The 19,249-nt window shown below is 41.5% G+C and overlaps 1 protein-coding gene across 1 annotated transcript in view; it reads left to right on the forward strand.

The window, feature by feature from the left end:
• The window catches only part of GLG1 (golgi glycoprotein 1), an 82,709-nt gene that overhangs the window by 661 nt on the left and 62,799 nt on the right, over positions 1 to 19,249 (forward strand). The window contains exon 2 of the mRNA XM_005422817.2: positions 5 to 114. Coding sequence (XP_005422874.1) covers positions 5 to 114 — 110 coding nt within the window. The remainder of the gene's footprint in view (positions 1 to 4; positions 115 to 19,249) is intronic.

Consider the following 19,249-nt stretch of genomic DNA (forward strand, 5'->3'; position numbering starts at 1 on the left):
GGGTGGAAGCTGTCGGAGGAGGCGGTGTGCCGGGAGGACGTGGTGCGGCTCTGCTCCAAGCACAGCTGGGCCAACAACCTCGCCGTGCTCGAGTGCCTGCAGGATGTCCGCGAGGTGAGGGTCGGGCCCGGGGCCGGGCCGGGCCTGCCCGCGGCGGCGAACAAAGAGCCGTGTCCGCGCCCCGCCGCGCCGCCGCCCCGCGTTTCCCTCATGGTTTGTGTTTTAAAGATCGGAGTTTGCGCTGCGGAGCTCCGCGGGAGGAGCGAGCTGCCTGCGGGGTGGCCCTGAGGACTCCGGAGAGCAGCTCCTCTTCATCCGCACCTCGGGGCTCCGCGCTGCCGCCCGCGCAGCGCCCTCCGGGCAGGGAGCGCTCTCGGGGGGATGGCTTTGTGCTCTGCCTCCGGTGCCTTGCGGCGTGATTCGTTTCTGGAGGTCTGGGAGAGCCCAGCCCGCGTAGTGCGGAGTGAAGGAGCCGTGCTCGCAGCAGCAGTGACCTGAGATGTTTTTTTCACGTTCAGGGTCCCACCTTCGCCCAGAACCTGGCTGCAGAGGCGGCTGCTTTCCAGTCCTCGGTTGTGCGTGTATGAAACTCGATATATAATCGTTAGACTTAGCTGACTCTATGGGGAGGTTAACGGGGCAATCTGTGTTGTTCCCAAACACCTGTCGTGAGCAGTTCTAAGTCCAGTTCAAGAAAAAACTGAGTTGCCTCCTCCGAGTCTTTCAGCTCCATCTTTTCATTCATTCCTGGGCTCATTTTGAAGCAGCCTGTGGGGGACGTGCCTTTAGTGAGCCGTCGTCGTCTCGAGGTCTGTGTATTCTTGGCTTCTCTGCTGTAGAGTCCGGGAATGCCAGGCTGGGTCAGTTTTAATGACGTTTTGCCCAACAGGGAATGCGATTAGGAAAAACCTGGGCTCTTTTCTCATCCGTTTTTATGGGGACAGCAGATGGCAGTGGCAATGGTTACTGTAATCAAAGGGAATCTTGAACCAGTAAGTGTCAGTGATTACTTCTGGCTTAAAATGCAAAGCTAATTTCGATTTTAATCTAACTTAATGTTTTAATTCTGGGTGGGTAGTTAGTAAGACACTCGTGGTGGGTATTTTTAATGAGTCCTGCTGCAACATCTGTCACAGGTATGAAACGCTGCCTCCCATATGTGCTTTATGAACAACTTGCCCCTTGCTGTTCCTTTCCCCTGTCTGGGATCTTTTGGCCCCCTTTTAGGTAGGCATCCTGTCTGAGAGGATCTCGGAAGCTGACCTCACAGGCAGTACCTCACAAGCTGCCAGCCTGCCAAAAAGGCAAGCTCTTGTTCTTCCTTTCTTTCCAGTTTCATAGCCCCTCCCTACTCTTTTCACAGTTCCAGTGCTTGTTGGTTTTCTGCCATTTTAGTGAGGTGAACCCTTTTCTGGTCTAGTTTATCGGTTTTCTGCTGGAATAGTTTTGTAATTTTTCTGAGTTAAAGCACAGAGGGGTTGAGTGCAGGGCTGGTACACAGGGCTGTGCAGGGAGAGGGATAAGATCAAATCGAAGGTGAAGGAATCTTTTGCATCATGCTTTATTTTCAGCAAGTACAAACCCTTATGTTGGCTCTGCATATCTCCTGAGAACTCCACTCTTTGAATGTTATGTCTGCTTGTGGTTTTCCTTTTCCCATTCCTAAGCCTGCCTTGATGTCAGTAGTTTGCTGGCTGTTGGTCTTTTCTAGCTGTAGTGCTGCCTGATGCCCAGTGCTGAAGGTGAGTTTTTTTCCTGGGTGACATCCCAGGCATCAACAGGACATCTCAGGGCTCTTTTGGATTGAGTTTTTTCTCTGAAGGTGCCACTCTGTGGCCTTGTCCTTAGTTGTCTGTCAGCCTGCAAAGAGCACTCTCAGCTGGTCTTAACTCCCAGCAGTTTGCCCAGTAACACCGATGTGATGGGCTGCATCCTGATGTAAAAATGGCTTCACAGGGTGCTGCTTTGAGAAATTAATTAAAATAGCTGACTTCTGTGTATCCCTACTGTTTAACACTTGATATTTAGACTGTGAATAAAAGTCATGAGTTGTAAACATTGGGTAGCATTTCAGCTGATTGGGAATGGGGTCAGATGTTGTCTCAGAAGTTTCCTTTGCATTGGAGATGACGGCAGAGGAAATAAGTGACGTATGGGCTGTTGTTGATATAACTTTTACTTTTGACTCTAGAGCATCTGACTGCTTGTTTGGACAATACCAGAAAAGTGACAATTACATTTTAAAATGGGTGAGAATCTATTCTGAGTCATACAGCCCACTTAAAACCAGTCAGGCTATAGTAGGTGGAGATTTGGGGAGTTGTTTTGTGTGATGCTCTCAGTGAGGGCAGTGTGTGGACACTGCTGCAAGGAGCAGGTAAGATTTTTAGATGCAGTTAGGCTGCAGAAGCAGCCTTTTTTTTCTCTAGGTGTTTAAGGTAATCTTATTTTTTTCGTAAGAAATGTTTCTCTAAAGTGGAGAAAATTCAGTTTGAAACTGGGAGTGTTACTATGAGGATTATCCATTGATTTTTCTTAGTGTGATACAAACAGGCTAGGATACTTCTAAATACAAATAACTAGGAGAAACAACTATTTGAACCATTCTTTTTCAGTCCATAAAATATAGAGAAAAGAGGTGGTGTGCTTGTTTTGTTAGTCAGTTTGAGTGCAATCACATGGTTTCAGTATCTGCTGATTTCTAGGGGTGGATGTCTTTGAAGTGCATCTTCCCTTGCTTTCATTGGGTAGTTCTGACTCTAGAGGAGCAGGAGTGTTGAGTCAGTGGTTGACTGGTACAGGAGCCCAACTTGTAAGGCAAATGTTGAAAGAAGCAGTTTAACACAAATATTCGGTGAAGAACAGTCTGACACATAGAAAATAGTAAAAAAAACCCCCAAACTCCACACCCCAAACCCTACACAAATAAAAAAAAAACACCTAAGCCAAACCCCCAGATAGTAAATTTTAAAGTTTTGGTTTTGGGAGGTTATTAGTAGGCTGTCAATTTAAAGTATTATCCAAAGAGTTATCTAAGCACTGTGTATTTTTAGAATTCTTGAAGAAAAAATAGTCAGATCCCCAGACTGATAACAAATACTTTTTACCACTGATTTTTCCACTGAGTCAAAGAAATGTTTAATTAATGTAGTGCAGAGTCTTCTTTCCTTTAGTAGTAGAAGGATGCTCCTTGATTGGAGAAGGAAATGGTCATGGTCAGAGCTACTCAGCTTAAACAGTTTTTACTATAATCAGAAAATAGAGTAAACCCCATTTTTTGGTGCATTTTGATGAATTAACTTTCTTCTAGTGAGAAGTATTCATGCACTAGATATATTACACTTTTGAGTGACTTAAATTTTGTCATCAAGATTTTAATTATTATTCACATAATTCTATGTCACGATATAAAAAGAGTAGAAAGGGGTAGTGTATATATATATTTTTAAAATTTGTGTTCCAAAGTGGTTTTTTTTCTTGGAAGGATTCAGGTTGCGAGCCTGTTTCTGGAAAGACTTCAGAGCTTGCATTTCACTGAACATAGGCTGCAGCCTTTAAACCCTTTTTTTGTGGCTTGCCTGTTAAACTGATTTGCATGGTGGTTAAAGTATAAATAAACCCATGAAATATTAATATATTTGCTAGGTAACGATTTTTGCTTGATTAATGATGATTTGCGCTTGAAACATGACCAAGTTGTTGAATTTGGGGTGGGAAACATTAAAAGGAATGAAAATAATCTTATCCACTGTGGGTCTCTTATCTGGTTTACTAGTGTAGCATAATTTTAGTTTTAGAACCTACATTACATCTGGTTAATTGGTGAGTGAATTTGATACCATAATTGTTGAGCATTGCCCTTATAAAGATTGTGCAATATTTATAGCATGATATTGTTCTATATCATGTTAATGCATTAAAGGCTAAGTATTTTTTCTAGATCAAACAGTTGTGGTTAAGATGGGATTAGAGATCAAAGTTTGGGCCTCCTGCTACTTTCTTCATCCTGAGTGGTTCTGTTTCTTTGGTAACACCTTTATGGCAATGACAGTGTAATTGAGCCTTAATGCTCTGCCTTCTGGAAAAAATAGGACTCTCCTAGTGCTGCAGATTGTATTAAGAAAAAAACAAGTTATCATGAAGGCTGTGTATTTCAAGAATAGTATTTTTCCTTTTATTTCACTATTGTAGTTGGTGTAAAAGGCCAGAAAATTCATTTGATGTGACTTAATGGACTGAGGAGTGTGTACCATTTGACAGGTTGGGAACTGTCATATTTCTTCCATTTAAATGTTTTATTCCTCATTCTGTGTGTACCTGAGCTCCTTAAGTGATCTGATAAAGTAGTGTCAGTGAAATTATTTGTTTTAAAATTATAGATGGAGAATAGAAACCAGACAGTAATGCATGCTTGGGGTCTTCATCTGTTTGGGTTATACTGTAATTGTAGGAAAATTTGTGTGTTCCCAGTTGTTGTCCTGCTTCTCTGGTGTTTCTACCTTTTTGGTAAATGGATTGGAAATGTAAAGGCTTCCCTCAATCTTTTTGCTTGCACTGAGATAGATGAGTGTGATCTGTCACAGTAGCTCATTTTATTTTATTTTTCCTCTTTTTTATCTCCCTAATTTATTGACTTCCAGGTCAAAGGTTTTGTTTGACTCAACATATGACATTATGTTATATTTGAGCACATACTCCCGTTATTCCATCTCTCTGTTTTCCTGTGCACAGGTGGAGGCTGGCATTTAAAGTTCCCTTTTTGAGATGTCTCATTTGTGGCAGCAAATGACTGGTTACCTGTCCAGAGCTCCAAGTAATTGAGGGCTGTGGATTAAACATGGAGTGAGGTTAGGCTAGTTCTTAGGAAATGCAAGTGGTGAAGACACTCCTGGCAGGGTTGACCATCTCTTTCAGCATTTATGGAGTTTTTTCCCCAAAATCCCCAGGCATTCTCCCTGGCCTTCAGGTGAGCTCTTTTAAGAAGCTGCCTGTTCCCTGGGTTGATAAGTCTGTGGTTGTGGGATGGAGGCTGTTCTGGTTCTCTAATCATTATTATTGCAAAGGAGCAGGCAGTTAGTATTCCAGTGCTACTCTTGCAGTGCCTACAGCATTAGCATTGGTTCAGATACCAACACTCAAAGGGTTGGGTTTTTTTAAAGGCAACGATCAGAAACCTGGAAGATGTACCTTAAGCCCTGCCAAGGGCTTTACTTACATTTTCCCTTCTTTCTAAAGGATATTGACCTGATGATCATTCACAATCTGAAAAGGACACAAGAGTTTAAGAACTGCTACTTTCCTGAGAAAAAGAAAAGGAGAATTCTTACCAGTATAGTTGGAGTTGAGCTAATTTAAAGGAAAAATGTGTTGCAATTTTAAGAGATTGAGTTAATTATTGCTCTGTAATTTGGCTCTATGAGTTGAAGCCTGTGACATCTGAATTAGAAATTTTCAGATACAGTTCTGTCTTAAATGGAATTTAATGAAGAATTTACAATGCTTTGTGGTAGATGCAAATTAATATGAATTGTGAATATAGTCCCTCCTGCTTTTCAAATTCGTGAAATGGAAGATACACTATCCAAATCAATGGAAGAGAATGGCTGGACCTGGGAGAAAGGATTGAGATGATGAAGTTTTGAGAAACACATGAGCAACAGGAAGGCAAGGAGCACTGAAAGTTTTTCTCCTGAGGCTTGGCTTCTTACCCAAGATCAGCTGCATTTTTATTCTGAGGTTCTCTTTTTCCCTTGTGTTTGGATAGTGTAAGCCCAGTTTCCTCCTGGCTTTTGTAGTTCAGTCTTAAAGTAAAATACTAAATATACTTTAAAAGTTTGATTTGTTTTTAGGTTGGTTACTTTGGCATCAGCCTTTGGCTTCATCTTAGGATGTAGCAATATTTAAAAGTACTCTTTTCTTCTTGCTGAAGCCATGTGTGAGCTGAATAGAGGGGAAGATGGTCGCTGTCATTCCAGGCGCTGGACTGAATGTCTTGTGAACAGAGCACTGAGCACAGGTTTAGTCCTCCATATCCTTTTTCTTATCAAAGAGAATTATTTTTGTGAGGTTTCTTTAGGGGGTGGATTTGTTTTTCTTAATTCTGTGCTGTTCTTGGCAGGCTGGTACTTGTGGTAGCTGATTGTATATCAGTTTGGCCTGGGATGTTTGGCTCAGTAAAAGAGATTATCTTACAGGTCTGCTTCCTCCAGCGAGCTGGCACTGCTGGCCTGCTGCAGCTCTGCATACCAAGGAGAAAAGGAGGGGAAATACAAGGCAAGAAATAAAGTTCCATGCAGGCTGTGCAGCCTGGGCTTGGCTCAGGGTGCAGTGAGAAAGCCCTGTTGGGGGAGGTGATTTCCTGAGCCAAATAGCTGAATACATAGAAAAGCAAAGGCTTGGTCCGTTGTTACAGTACAGACAGGTACAGCTAGGCTGTGTTTTGCATGCACTCTCTCCTTCCCTTGTGCTGGAGGAAAGGAGATCTCTCTGGTGCTGCTTTGGGTTGTCATGGTTGGAACAGAATGTTTTGAAGAGGGATTATTCTTGGCAAATAAAGTGCTGTATTTGTTTTCTAGTACAGAGATGACTAGGTGTTCTTTATAGTCTAGCTTTCCTGCATGCATGCACCACTTTTCCAGTGGATTCTGCTTCTTTGGTCTTGGGAAAATGCACACTTGCTTTGGGAAAAAGCTTTGCAGTTACTCTTCCTAATAATATACCCCAAAGAATTAGATGAATAAAAGGGCTAGGTAATTGCCTTTTTATTTGAAATCTTGCTTTAAAATAGTTTTTTTCTTTTTGATCTTCTGACTAATTCAGTTTTAAAGTCTGTGAAGTTGGTTGCTATGGCACTAAAATTTTTCAATTCTGTTAGCTGATAATTTTCTGTTATCATGGGATACCTTGATTTTCTGGATGCTCAGTTTATCAGTATCCATCACTGTGCATTAAGTGAAGAGCAGAGATCCTGTTTTCCCTGGGTGCTAGCTTGTGGCATAATTGCAACCTTTTTTCATCAAGACAAGAGATAAAAACCCATCCTGTTCCACTTCTGAGCAGGGGTGACATTCATAAAAACTGTCCTGGAATGCTGGTGTCTGAATGTCTGCTGCTCTGAGCTGAGGAGTCTCCTTCAGGAGTTAGAGATGTCTTTTTTCTCTGTACTGTCTTTAAGGGTTTTGTGCATGAGTTTATTTAATTTTTTTCCCTTTACATAAGTGTGTCTTGTAGATCTTGCAGCTTTGTGAGCTTAGGTTTCACCTGTTAGCATTTGAGTGCATTTCTTGTTTGCAATGTCTGCAATTTTGCCTTAAACTGAACACCTGATGCCTTTAGTAACAGTAGCCTAAAGCCTAATGGTACACATGGAATGTCCCTTTTGGCAAATAACACCATAGAGAAAAGTGACCATCATCATGCAGGACAGAAATGACTGTATGCTGCATTTGGAGTTTTTTTTGCATCCTTACCTGAACCAATGCATTGCTGAGAATTGCTGATGTGGCAAAAGGTAGTTAAGGCAATGTTTTCCTGGTTTCTCTACATACCTGGAGTATTTTACTCCTTTCCTAGTGGTAGAACTGTGTGCTCTTTTGTGAAAAACTTCTTGTAGTTTCCTTAGTTGATTCTCAGGAGTTTTGACTCTCTCTTAGAGAATGTAAGTGGTTATGCTGATGTAATTAAGTACTTATATGTAACAGTGTGGGTTAATACCAATAGCTCTTACAGCCCTGCTATGCAAAATCAATCAGGCAAATGTGCAGTCTTTTGTTTAAAAAATAATGACTAGCTTAATCTGGTAGCAAGTTTGCTGTCTAGATCTTTTGAATCTTAATAGGAAGCTCACCAGCCTTCATCATGCTCAGTAGTTTGCTAATTGAGGCTTTCTTTTCTACACTGTTCTGTTATTGCAGGGTAAAATGCTTTGCACCAAGTGAACTGCAAAACAAACTCAGCAGAGCATGCATTCTTCTAAGTGTTGAAGTAATTGCCCTACAAAAAGGTTTTGATGGAATTAAACAAAAGACAACAAACCCAAACCTGCTTGGCTTATAGACTTTCTGTGACAGTCCAGACTTGATTTGAGCTGAGTCAACTTTTGTTAGGCTGTTCTCAGCTGAGTTGAAATAACATCTGGAAGAAGCTTACAGTAAAGCTCTTTCCTTATCAAGTTGATTTTTGGGATTGTATCTGTGTCTGTGGCCTATGTATGTTGCAAAATCAAAAAAATAACTCCTTTCAAAGAAAATCGCTGCAACGCTGCAGTTGTCATAATTTGCAACAGGAATTGTTCATGAGACTGCAGTTCTTCAGCTGTGTTCATGGTGATCTAAACAAATCACCATTAATGTGATCCTCTTGTAAAATTCAGACAGGGTAGTCAAAATTAGATGTCTCCATCTATACAAGGCCCTGATTAACTGCAGGTGCAGAGAAGTGTTGACTCTAGTTTTATGTGTCAAGGATTTTATTTTGTTATTCACTTATGACATTGTGTTGACTTGGATGCTTTTTTGGTGATAGAATTATAGAACCATAGGGTGGTTGGAAGGGAGCTTAAAGCTTGTCTCATGGACACAAACACCTTCCACTAGATCAGGTTGCTCCAAGTCCCTCCACAATTCCAGGGATGAGGCATCCACAAATTCCCTTCAACTAACAGCCCCAATTCCTTTCTTGACTTTTCCTTTTGAACTGCTTCTAGGAACACACTGTGTTTTTTTGCTTCAGCATCTGAGGTGTGTGAGGGGTGGATCTCTCAGTGTGACACAGGTATTCAAATTTGTGTTGACATCTGTCTTAACTTTCTGAAGCCTATAGAGCTGACTCTGCAGCAGAGGTCAAAGATTTTGTGAGTGTAGTAACATTGCTTACTTTTTAACTGGAGGCTTCCAGGCAGCGATCAACAGCCATCTTCAGTTGTTGCTGATCAGTTGTGTGAAGCAACACCAGGTTTTAAAGCTAAAAAAAAGAAAAGACTGAAACAGTTTTTTATGTTGTAAATCTTTCCTTCATTTTTATGAAACAGAGTACTGGAATGGGACTCCCATGGTGAATGCTTGTCCTGTCTCTAGGAATCACCTGGGAAGGGATGCTTCTAGGGAGCATTTCCCTCTACTCATTCACATCTCTAAAGATGTACACTATTTTAATGTTACTGTTAATAGCCTTAATTAGATGTATATGTCCTACTAGCTGTAGGAATGATGGGATTCTGTACTTCCCTCACAGAATACAAAGCTTTACAGAGTTTAATATTTTTGCTTTGTGGTCTGTGCTGTAGCAGACATACAGCACACATATGGTGAACCATCACTGATAATGCTCTCACCTCTGACTCCAGAAATAGCAGCACTGTCTTGGGCAGAGCTGCCTGGAATAATGCAGGGTTTGTTCCAGCTCAGGCACTCAGCAGTGGGGCTTGAGCTTGTCCACATCAAATCCTTCTCACGTGCTCTGAGGCTATGTTGGCTTCCTTTCCATGAGCAACTCACAGGTAATGCTTACACAAAGTGGAAAAACATACAGCAAACCACAAACTACAGGGTTTTTTGTTTCCCTCCCCTCCTCCAGGCATTTGTGAAGACTTCCTGCATCCTCTTGTATAAAACCATAGTCTAAACTTGTTCTGCTAGGGAGGGTGCTGATGGAATTTAAATGCTTCTCTTTGTATGTCAGGTCTTCCCAAAGTAATTTCCCCAAATACTTTCCTCCCTCGAGGCATTCTAGTGAAACCTATCATAACTTTGTGATGCTCTCCAAGATTATTTAGTAAATGTTATCCTCTAATGTCAATTTTACTCACTGGGGTTCACAGTATCTTAGAATACTTGAAAAAGACATTTTCTGAGAACTTTCTAAGAATGCTGGAGAGCTCAGGTAGGTTGTGTGGTGCTGGCATGAAGCCAGGAGGAGGCTTCAACTTGAATTCCTCTGTTGTGTAGTTGGAAGAGAAGATGAGAATCAGTGCTCTAGTCACTTAACCTGCTGGGTTTTATCCCACCACAGCTGTGTTATCCAATGTGGTATCTGGATTGGTTTAGGGAAAATGGAATAGCCAAAATGTTTCTATTGCTTAGAGTTGTACATCATGAATAACTTTAAATAATATGGCAGCATATTGTTGCCATCTTCAAGTGATCATTTATCAGCTGAGAGATGGAGTTTGATCTCTGACTGTAAACACATCTGCTTTGCCTGCTGGGATCACAAATTTGGAATTGCCTAGGAGATCAAAGTTTTAGGTTAAAAAAATCCCCTCTGTGAACCTAATATGAAGCTATTTAAGCAAGAATGGTAAAAAAGGAAGATGTTAAGAGAAGGTAGCAAAGTAGCTTAGAGGCTGTTAGACATTACAATATTGGAGAACCTTTGTATATCCTAAAATCTTTGTCTCAAGTTTTAAGGCAGAGTATTATTTCATACACTGTGATTGTTATGATTTTAAATTGGGCCAGAAGAGTCTTTCTGAACTGAGCTTTTTTTCCTCAGGAGCCATTTAAAATAAACTTGTGGAGTCTGGCTTATGTTATGATCCACTACTTTAGAAGCCAGTGCTTCTGGAAGTACTCCTAAATAGCCCTTTTGGGCTTTGTTACGGTTGTTCTAAGTTCTTTCTTTGTATGTTCCACACTTCTTTTAGCATTAAAAGCTGTAAAATATGTCAAGAGATCATATTTGAAGAGTATCTAAAATATTGCCTCAAAGCCATCAAAACACTGCACATGAGTAAAATTTGGGCAGTGTGAGTACAGTGCTATTTGCTCTCTCATTTGTAGAGCTCGTTGCTTTGCTCTGCCCTTTGATCAAACCATCTGCCAGTGGATCAAACCTCTCTGGGGTTTGATCCATTGGTAGCACTTCAGACCTGAACCCAGGCCTTCAGCAGTGAGCTTCCTCCTGGTGAATCTGAAGCCCTGTGGACAGGGAGGCTGCATGGGTTGTTAGGAGAGGAGCACCTTTATCCAAGGAGATTGAGGCAGATGGAGAACTGACCAGCACAGCCACTCCCCTGGTCATGAAGCCACCTTGAAGCAGAGGGAAGGACAATGTCAGGGTTTTTCTCTTCTAGAAGCTGCTGTGCAGAAGCTGAGAGGATCCAGCCGCAGGCAGACAGTGCTCTTTGCCATTGTTTTCCAGTTGGGACTCTTGCTTCTCATGGGATACTAGAGCAGTAGGCTTGTGTTGAGCATCTGAGCCTGTAGCCATCATTAACAGCCAAGGTGGACACTGTTTTTGTTTGGTTGTTTGTTTTAGCTTGGAATTTTTCATACATTCAAATGAACAATCCAAAGCTATGTTAGTCCAAGTCATCTAATTAAGACTTTCCAGAGCAAAGTACAGGAACAATCATCCCAGCTTGTTCTTGTCTGGAAAGTACATATTTTCATAGAAATAGACTGTAATATTCCTGATAACACTAATAAAATCACTGAATTGGTGGTGATGGTGAAAGCAGTTAGCTGGGAAAAAATACCAATTTTGCAGAGAACAAACAAGAGACTTTGATTAGAATTTCTTGGATCTCATAGCAAATTGCTGGGATTTTGTCCATGGAAGGATTTATCTTGAAGTTCCAAGGTTTTAAGTTTGACATAGTAACAACAGAAAAGATGTTGCCTTTCCTTGGAAGAGATACATGATCAGGTGAAACTTCCAGAATAACAGTGACTTGGAGGATATAGAAATCCTTTCTGTCCTGGTGTTCCAGGCAGTGGTAGTTGTTAGCTGCTCCCTTACTACAGCACATCTTGCACCTTGAGCAAGGTGTGTGAGCAGGAGAGCAACTTCCACATCAGTTATCATTTCTGTGGAGTTTCCTGTAGAGCCATCCAGTTTGCCTGGATGAGAGGTGTGTTAGGATCCTGTGACACTTTGGGAGCTGCTGGTTCAAATAACTGTGCTTTGGTTTCCTGAGCTACAGCACTTGGCAGCACTGAAATGGTGTGCAGGCTGAGAGTGTGGGCTGGCAGTGAGTCTGTCTCCCTGCCATGAGCAGAGGTGAGGTTTGGTTGAGTTTGGTTTTGATTTTCAGCATGATATGTTCCGAAACAGTTGAGCTTTGCCCCTACAGTCTTGGGAGTGAGTAGTGTCTCTTCTTAATCGTGAGCAGATTGCATTGGTTTTTTTGTTAGTCTCTCACCTGAATGATTCTATAATACTTTGTTTGTTCTTCCTTACAATAAAAGATATGAACATGTTTAACACTTTCTTGCAAGACTTGCTGTATCAAAAGATAACAGGATACTGTGTGTCAGTCTGAGTTGCTCGATGTTCCACATCCTTTCTCACAGTCTGTTGCTAGCTTTAATCCATGGAAATGCTTTGTAAAAATATGGAATGATTTCTCTTGCCTGTAGCATCTCAGAGTCTTAAAAACATTGTGGGATTGAAATGGTGCTTCATCCTTCTTTTAGAGCAAATGTGCTGCATATTTTAGTCCAAAAGGAATTTTAGGACTAAAAGAGTAGTAATATGCTATTTCTCTACAAAAATGCCTGAGGCTCTCATGAAACAGCAGTGTGGAGGAATGTATTTGTTCTTAGTTTTGATACTCACATGCCTGGTAAATATTTAGGATTTGATTGCCATAGGCATTCCTCTTCCCTGAAAACTGCAACTCCTCCTTTTAATGTGACAGAGATACCCTGGGAATAGTTGTGGAGGAGGGAAGGGGCACAGGCAGCTTGTCCTCAAAGTCTCTAGACGATGTGTCTTGCCAAGTTTCTGGCAAATGTTTATGAAGTTGCTTGTAACCTGCAGCAGTCAGTGGATCTACTTGGGAGTGTAAGAGCCTGAGGTACGTGTGTGATGAATACTGCTCATGAGTTTGGGAATTCTGCAGTGCTCCCTTGGCTGCAACACTGTGGATGTATTTGGGTAGTTTTATCAATGAAACTCTCTGTTGGGAAGAAAGTGCTTGCTGAGGAAAACAACAGATAAAGTTACCAAAATAACCCTTGCTCCTTGGAGAGCTGCTGGAGGAGGGATGAGTCTTGTCAGTCACACTTGGATTTGAATAACATGACATAACATCCTATCAAATGGTTTAGGGTCAATGGAGCAGGGGGGCTGCACTTCCAGTCCCTCAGGCTTGCTTTGTGTTCAGAGCATGGTTGCTTGAGTAGGATGCGTGGGGTTGAAATGTTAAATTAAGTGTAATAGTTTTAAATCTTGGCATGTGTCAGGCTTGTCCAAGTTTAAATAAATTGAGTGCAGAACTAAAATGATATGCATCTCTTATGTGGATAGGAGATGCTGTAGTTGACTAATTGGTACATATGTGAGTGGGGCATGATTTTACATAAGGTGTTTGATTTTTTGCAAATACCCTTGTGAACCTGAGTATATTTTTCTTCCTCTGAGCTATTAAACAAGTTGTGAGTTATCTGTTCTTATTTCTTAAAAACAGAAAGACTCCCCAGTTGACTTTATTTATGCTGTTTGACCATATACTTTTTTTGAGGAATATGTGTCCTAAATGGTGATTTTGGTGGATGTTTTAAATAGTTTGTCCTGAAAATCTGAGGCAATACTGTTGTAGAGAGGAGAGGCAGTTGGCTCTGTCTGTAGAATGACATGAAGGACCATATTGGTCCATCCAATTCAGTAGTGAGTTCTGTGGCAGGTGGGGAATTCTAGAGATGTATCAGCAGTTAGAGCTAAAATTGTCCTGTGCGGATTTGGGATTCCCTATTCCCAGAAGGAGAAACAGCTTTAGCTAGGATATCTTTAGTAACAGTCTTTCTTTTGTTTGTTTAGGGAGCGAGCTGACCTGTCTGGTCACTCATCCAGAAATGTTTCAACATGAGTTTCTGAATGAGGTGATCAGCTCTTCTCCTGGGAGTGATTCCTCTGGATAAAATGTGCGTGTTTGGTACAGCTTTCAAGTAGGAGATGCAACTCTTGCAGCCTAAGATCTTGCTGCAGTGGTTTGGAAACAAATGAGGCAAATCTGTTTGGTCACAGAGCTTTTCTCTGTTGTAATGCTCATTCTTGAAGAAGGGATGGCCTCAAAGATGTATTTTGCTGGTTTGGGGAAGGAGTGGATAGTGCTGTGTTTCAGCTGGTAGACTCTGTGGCATTCAGTAGTGCCAGTAATAATATGGGCCAATTGATATTTATTTTAGGCTTTTTCCTTCTGAACCAAGTATTTTGTTTATCCTGTATCAGGGCAAGCTGATTAAAAGCTTATAATGAACTTTTCCTGGAGGTTTTTTCTGCTTTTACCAGTGCCTTGTTTGTAAGGTCAGCATTCCCTGGAGGTTTTCATGTCTCAGCCAGCCCTTGATACACATTTGTTGCTCTTGTCCCTCTTTTTATACTGTCTTTGTGATGTGTTAAAACCTCTGCAGAGTGCTTTGAGAGAGCATTCCTGGGAAAGCCATGTCTGGCTTTATTCTGTCATGCCTTGTGACACTCCTAGGAAGAGTGTTTTCAGGAGAAGCTGAAGTGTGATGGCTAAGTGAGGCTGCTTCAGGTGCTCACCTCTCTTAAGGTGAGGTTAAGAGTCTTGGAGCTGAGTGGATAGAGAAAAATCCTCTAAAACAGGATTTATGGGTGCTCGTGCTCATGTTAGCATGAGCACCATACTCTGCAGGGGAAATGAGGCATGGTGTTAGGATTAGGCATTGCATGTTACCATCATAAGCCGTGGTGGTGGGTAACAGTTGGATGTCTGAGCACCTGACGGACTGAGCACTGATCTGACTCAGAAGCAGATTAAATCCAGGAGTAATAAATTTCTAACAGTTTTCTGCTTCACTGCTAAAGGTTGCTGCTCCCCTGGCCAGGGCAGCTGAACAAAACAACAGCTTTTGTTCAGGGAGAATGGGAGAGGGTTCCAGTGCGCTTGAATGTGAGTGCCGGTGCTCAGGAATAGCTTCAGGTGGTTCAGTAGTCCCTGCTCCAGATAAGCTCATCCTTGCAGAGATTTGAGCAGTGTCAACTCATCCAGGTAAAACCTGGTGGCTGAAGTTGCAAGTCAAGACCTTGTGGGAGGAGGGTGGTAGTGAAGTCAAAGAGGAGATGTTTCATTTCCATGTAATGAAAATAGGGCAAAGACTTGGTGAAGCCTTGATGGGAAAAGATGTCCATGTTATAGGAAACTGGGCTTAAAGGGGTTAAAATTTGTACCTGGGGCACGTGGCTGGGTAAATTAATTCAGATTAAATATCTAGGGAAGCTAATGAAAACATGTTTTAATGAACCCTGGCTAATTACTCTACTTAAAGTTCTTGATCAATACCCAGGAGATCTCAAACTGCTTGCAGATTGTTTTTTTAAAAAAACTTGCACATATATGTATTTTAAGTCTTCTGCATAAAATCAAAACAACTGGAGTTACTTTTTTGTAGACTTCTGGTTCACCAGGGCTGTATGATATTTGGAAGTGGTCTGTAAATTAAAGCTGAAGACTTCAGCATTTTCAAAAGTATTAATTGTGAATTTTCAGTGGGAAGTAGAAAGGAATAAATGGGCTTAAGGGAGCAGATACTAGGACAGAACAGAATTGCTGGAAAAATCTGTGGTGTAAGAGTGTGAGAAGGCAGCTGGGTGTGGTTTTCTAAGAGAGGAAAGAGTTCTTGTAAATACTTGCTGGTGCAAGTGACCTAAATAAAGACCACCTCTTACTCAGAACCTTCTTTTTCTTCAGAATACCGTGTATGAATTTCAGTGGACTCAACATTAATATTAAATAGAAATGTCAGGCAGGCAGCCTTACCCTAAAGGGATAAACTACTGTCTTTAAATTGGTTCACATTAAGGAAGTGGGGATATGTTTAGTCTTTTGTGATTGAGCTAATTAGCAAAACTGCATTGTGTGTTCATAGTTAATACGTCCCTGTGTGTGCAAATAGATAATGAATGCATAACCAAGCTTAGGAAAGGTAACTCTTCAGCAAACAACCTGCAATTCTGTCTCCTTGAGGCATGTTTCCTGCATTCTCCTGGTGTTGTGTGACAACTGCCAAGTCTGTCAGAAGGATTTTATTCCTGTCTGTGTTCAGTCCAGTGCAGCTTTTGGTCTCCTCTTGGTAGCAACACTGATTCTATCAATGTAAAAGTATCTTTGCACCCTGCTTTGACTGGTGTGGTGAGGGACTGGCTGTGCACAGGAAGGTTTCAGCAGCTGTCAGATGCACTAATGCTGCACTGCTTAAAGCCTTGCCCTCTTCCTGTGCTTTGGTGGCACAGGGGTCCAAGGAGCAGCATGATCCTTGAAAAAGGAAGTTAGAAGTGATCTCAGTAAGGGAATCACAGGTAGTGTTCTCTGTACTGATGAAGGTCAGGTCACACTAACTTAAAACCACCCACAAACCCCACATTGTAGGTCTTGATGAAGATTGTAAACCCTCCCAGGCTTCCACTGAAATGATTTAGTGGTTATTGGGCTGACTGAGTGGATTCTTTGCCTGGGAGCTTTTCAGAACTGAAACTGGCGATTAGAGGAACCATTTCTGAGGTATGAACAGTGTGCTCAAAAGTTTTTTAATTACATCCCAAAATTTGTTATATGGTAGAAAACTTGAGATGGAAGTTGTCACTTGCAGCCAGAGAAACCAGAGCTCAGCTGGGTCTTGAACTTTGCAAGAGGGAAATTCCTGGAGCAGGCAGTGAGCAAACAGGGGCAAGGGATAACACAGAAATCATGGGACTTTGTGGCAGAATCGTGGTTTTCGCCCTTTTACAGAAAACCAAACACACCCTTCTCATAAGTTTGGCATCCCCCATTCTGTGCTATCTGAAAGCTGCAGTTGTGTAATGTTGTGTTAGCATACTGTTTCATTGAAGTTCTTGGAAAGATCACAAGATTGAAAAATAGCCAATAAGCATGGTTCTCCATATTTCTCCAGAAAAGAGTGGGAAAGTTGGAATGTTATACTTTGTGTCACTGTAGAGCTGGTTTCCCATGTTTTCTTATCTGCCATTTAATGTTGTTGCTTTTGTGCCCAACTCTTGTCTGCTTTGTTTCATTGCTGATACATCTCTTGTTTAAATAAGGAAAAAACCCCTGTTACATTATCAAGAGATTGTTCAAGCATGACTAGAGATAAAATTAACTAACAAGTCAGTTCTCTGTGAGGAGTGGCTTCAAATGATGGCTCACATTCCCATACTGAAAATGACCTGAGGCAGTGATATAAAAAGACAGGGGTGGGCATGGGATATCAGCTGGAGTGAAACCTTTCATCCAGTGGTGGATATGAAGGGACAAGATCTAACCTTAACCAGAAGATGTCTTTGTATGCAGAATTTTAACAATTCTTTCACAATTATAATTCTTCAGGGCTTTCTGTGCTCATGCAATTCAAAGCCAGTCTGGCTTGTGGCCTTTATGGGGCCTTTATGAACAGCTCAGTAAATGATTGTAATCACAGTGATTGTTTCCTGCAATCTTGTTAGTCTCCAGCAAGAAGGTGGGGATCAGATACAGACAGGTTTTCTAGCTGCTGGGTTTACTGATTTTCTTTTTTTAAATACCTTTTCCACCTCAATTCTCCTGGAATTTCTGAAGGCAAAGAAGCTGCTGTACAGCTGTGATCACATCAAAGCCTTCAAGTATATGAACAAAGCTTTTGAGAACAGGCAAATCTGTTCAGTAGTTTTACTGCAGTGAGTTCCTAGTGTAGATCCCAAGTACTGGCTGAAGGATTTTCTCTCTCTGTGATTTGGTGTCTGCTTGGATTTCCAGTGGCAACTGCTGATTTTCTTGAATCTCACAGCAGCTTTACATTCTCTTGCAAAGTTATTGTGGACCACATCTTTGAGTTTTAGTTCATTCAACTAGTTTGTGTTTGCATGCAATATTTCCTTTGCTGCTTTTTGAGGACCTCTTTTGCCATGTCTTGTTGCTGTGCTCAGTTAAGCCAGTTGAGCTGCTGGCAAGACCAAGCTTTGAACTGAACTCCTGATGGAGCAGCAGCTTGTAGGGCGGACCCAAAACTTTGATTGACCTTTAACTTGAACAGCCCAGCTCCTCAGACAGTGGCGCTCGTGATGGTGTTCATGATGAATAAAGATGGGGATGTGTAAAGAGTGGAGCAGAGTGGATCCTAGAGCCTGGTTTGAGCTGCTCTGCTTCAGTGTGTTTGGTCTCCACGCAGCATCCGAGCCCCACAGGCAAAATGGGCAAGGAGCTGGGAAGGACTTCTTAGATCAGTCTTAAACACTTGAGAGTGCCTGTTTGGAGCACAAAAGTTGTGTATGAACCTCAGCGTCTGGAAGTCTTTATTCAAGTCCATCAGCTTATGGATATCCTGAAAATTGAAGATAACGGTGTAGTGCTAAAATGAGGTAGAGCCTTGTAGTAGTATTTTTGTCTGTTTTGAAATAATTTGAAAGTTATTGTCTGATAATGTGAAGTGATCAGTCTTGGAAGTTCTGGAGAAAATGAAATGATTTCTCAGAAGCTGAGGTGCCAGTGAGTCTAATGTATGACAAACAGCAGCCGTAATTCAGTTTTATTAGGCTTGGCAACATAACACCTCTACAACAAAGCTGAAAGGGCATTTGATTTAAGCATAATACTCTAAGTATTAGAATTTAAAAGAAGATTCAAAGAGAGAGGATGCTATAGAGTGTGTTTCCAGGAAGTTAAAATGTCCATAACACCTTCTTTCCTTGCTGCCTCCTGTCTCCTTAATCCTGCCACTGCCAGTGAATGTCACTGCTGAGCAGAACTGGATGAAGGTGCAGATTTGAGAGCTGCACAGACCTAACCAGTTGCTAAGCTTTCTCTCTGGCATACTCTAACAATGCTTTTCTTTCAGGCTTGCTCTGTTTAATTTTGTACTGTGGTAAAAAGAGGCTTTCTGGTTAGACTAATTTACCATTATTTTCTCTAGCATTGCACAGACTTGCATATTTGTTTTGCTCATCTCATAAGATGTCTGATATTAAATCAGTTTTAGTTTTTCCAGATCTGAGATAGGCATGTATTGAAATGCATGCTCAGTCAGTGAAAGGATCATCCTGATATACTGTAAACTTCTGGATGGGAAAATTTCCTTAAAAGAAGGATACAGACTTTATGGAAATGTGTTGTTGTCCTTTCCAGTCAGTACAGAAAGGTTGTCTGGTTCAATTTTCTGGTGACCTGTTTCTAATTAACATGCAAATCAACCGCTTGGTGCTGGAAATCAGGATTGCAAATACAAAGTGCTAATATGCGTTAGGCTGGGAAATCCCCGGCATCTGTTAAAGCTCCAGCTCTGTCTGCCTTGTGTTTGCAGCTGCCTGCAGAGCG

The sequence above is a fragment of the Geospiza fortis genome, unplaced genomic scaffold (genome assembly GCF_000277835.1).
Source record: "Geospiza fortis unplaced genomic scaffold, GeoFor_1.0 scaffold97, whole genome shotgun sequence".
Classification (NCBI taxonomy): domain Eukaryota; kingdom Metazoa; phylum Chordata; class Aves; order Passeriformes; family Thraupidae; genus Geospiza; species Geospiza fortis.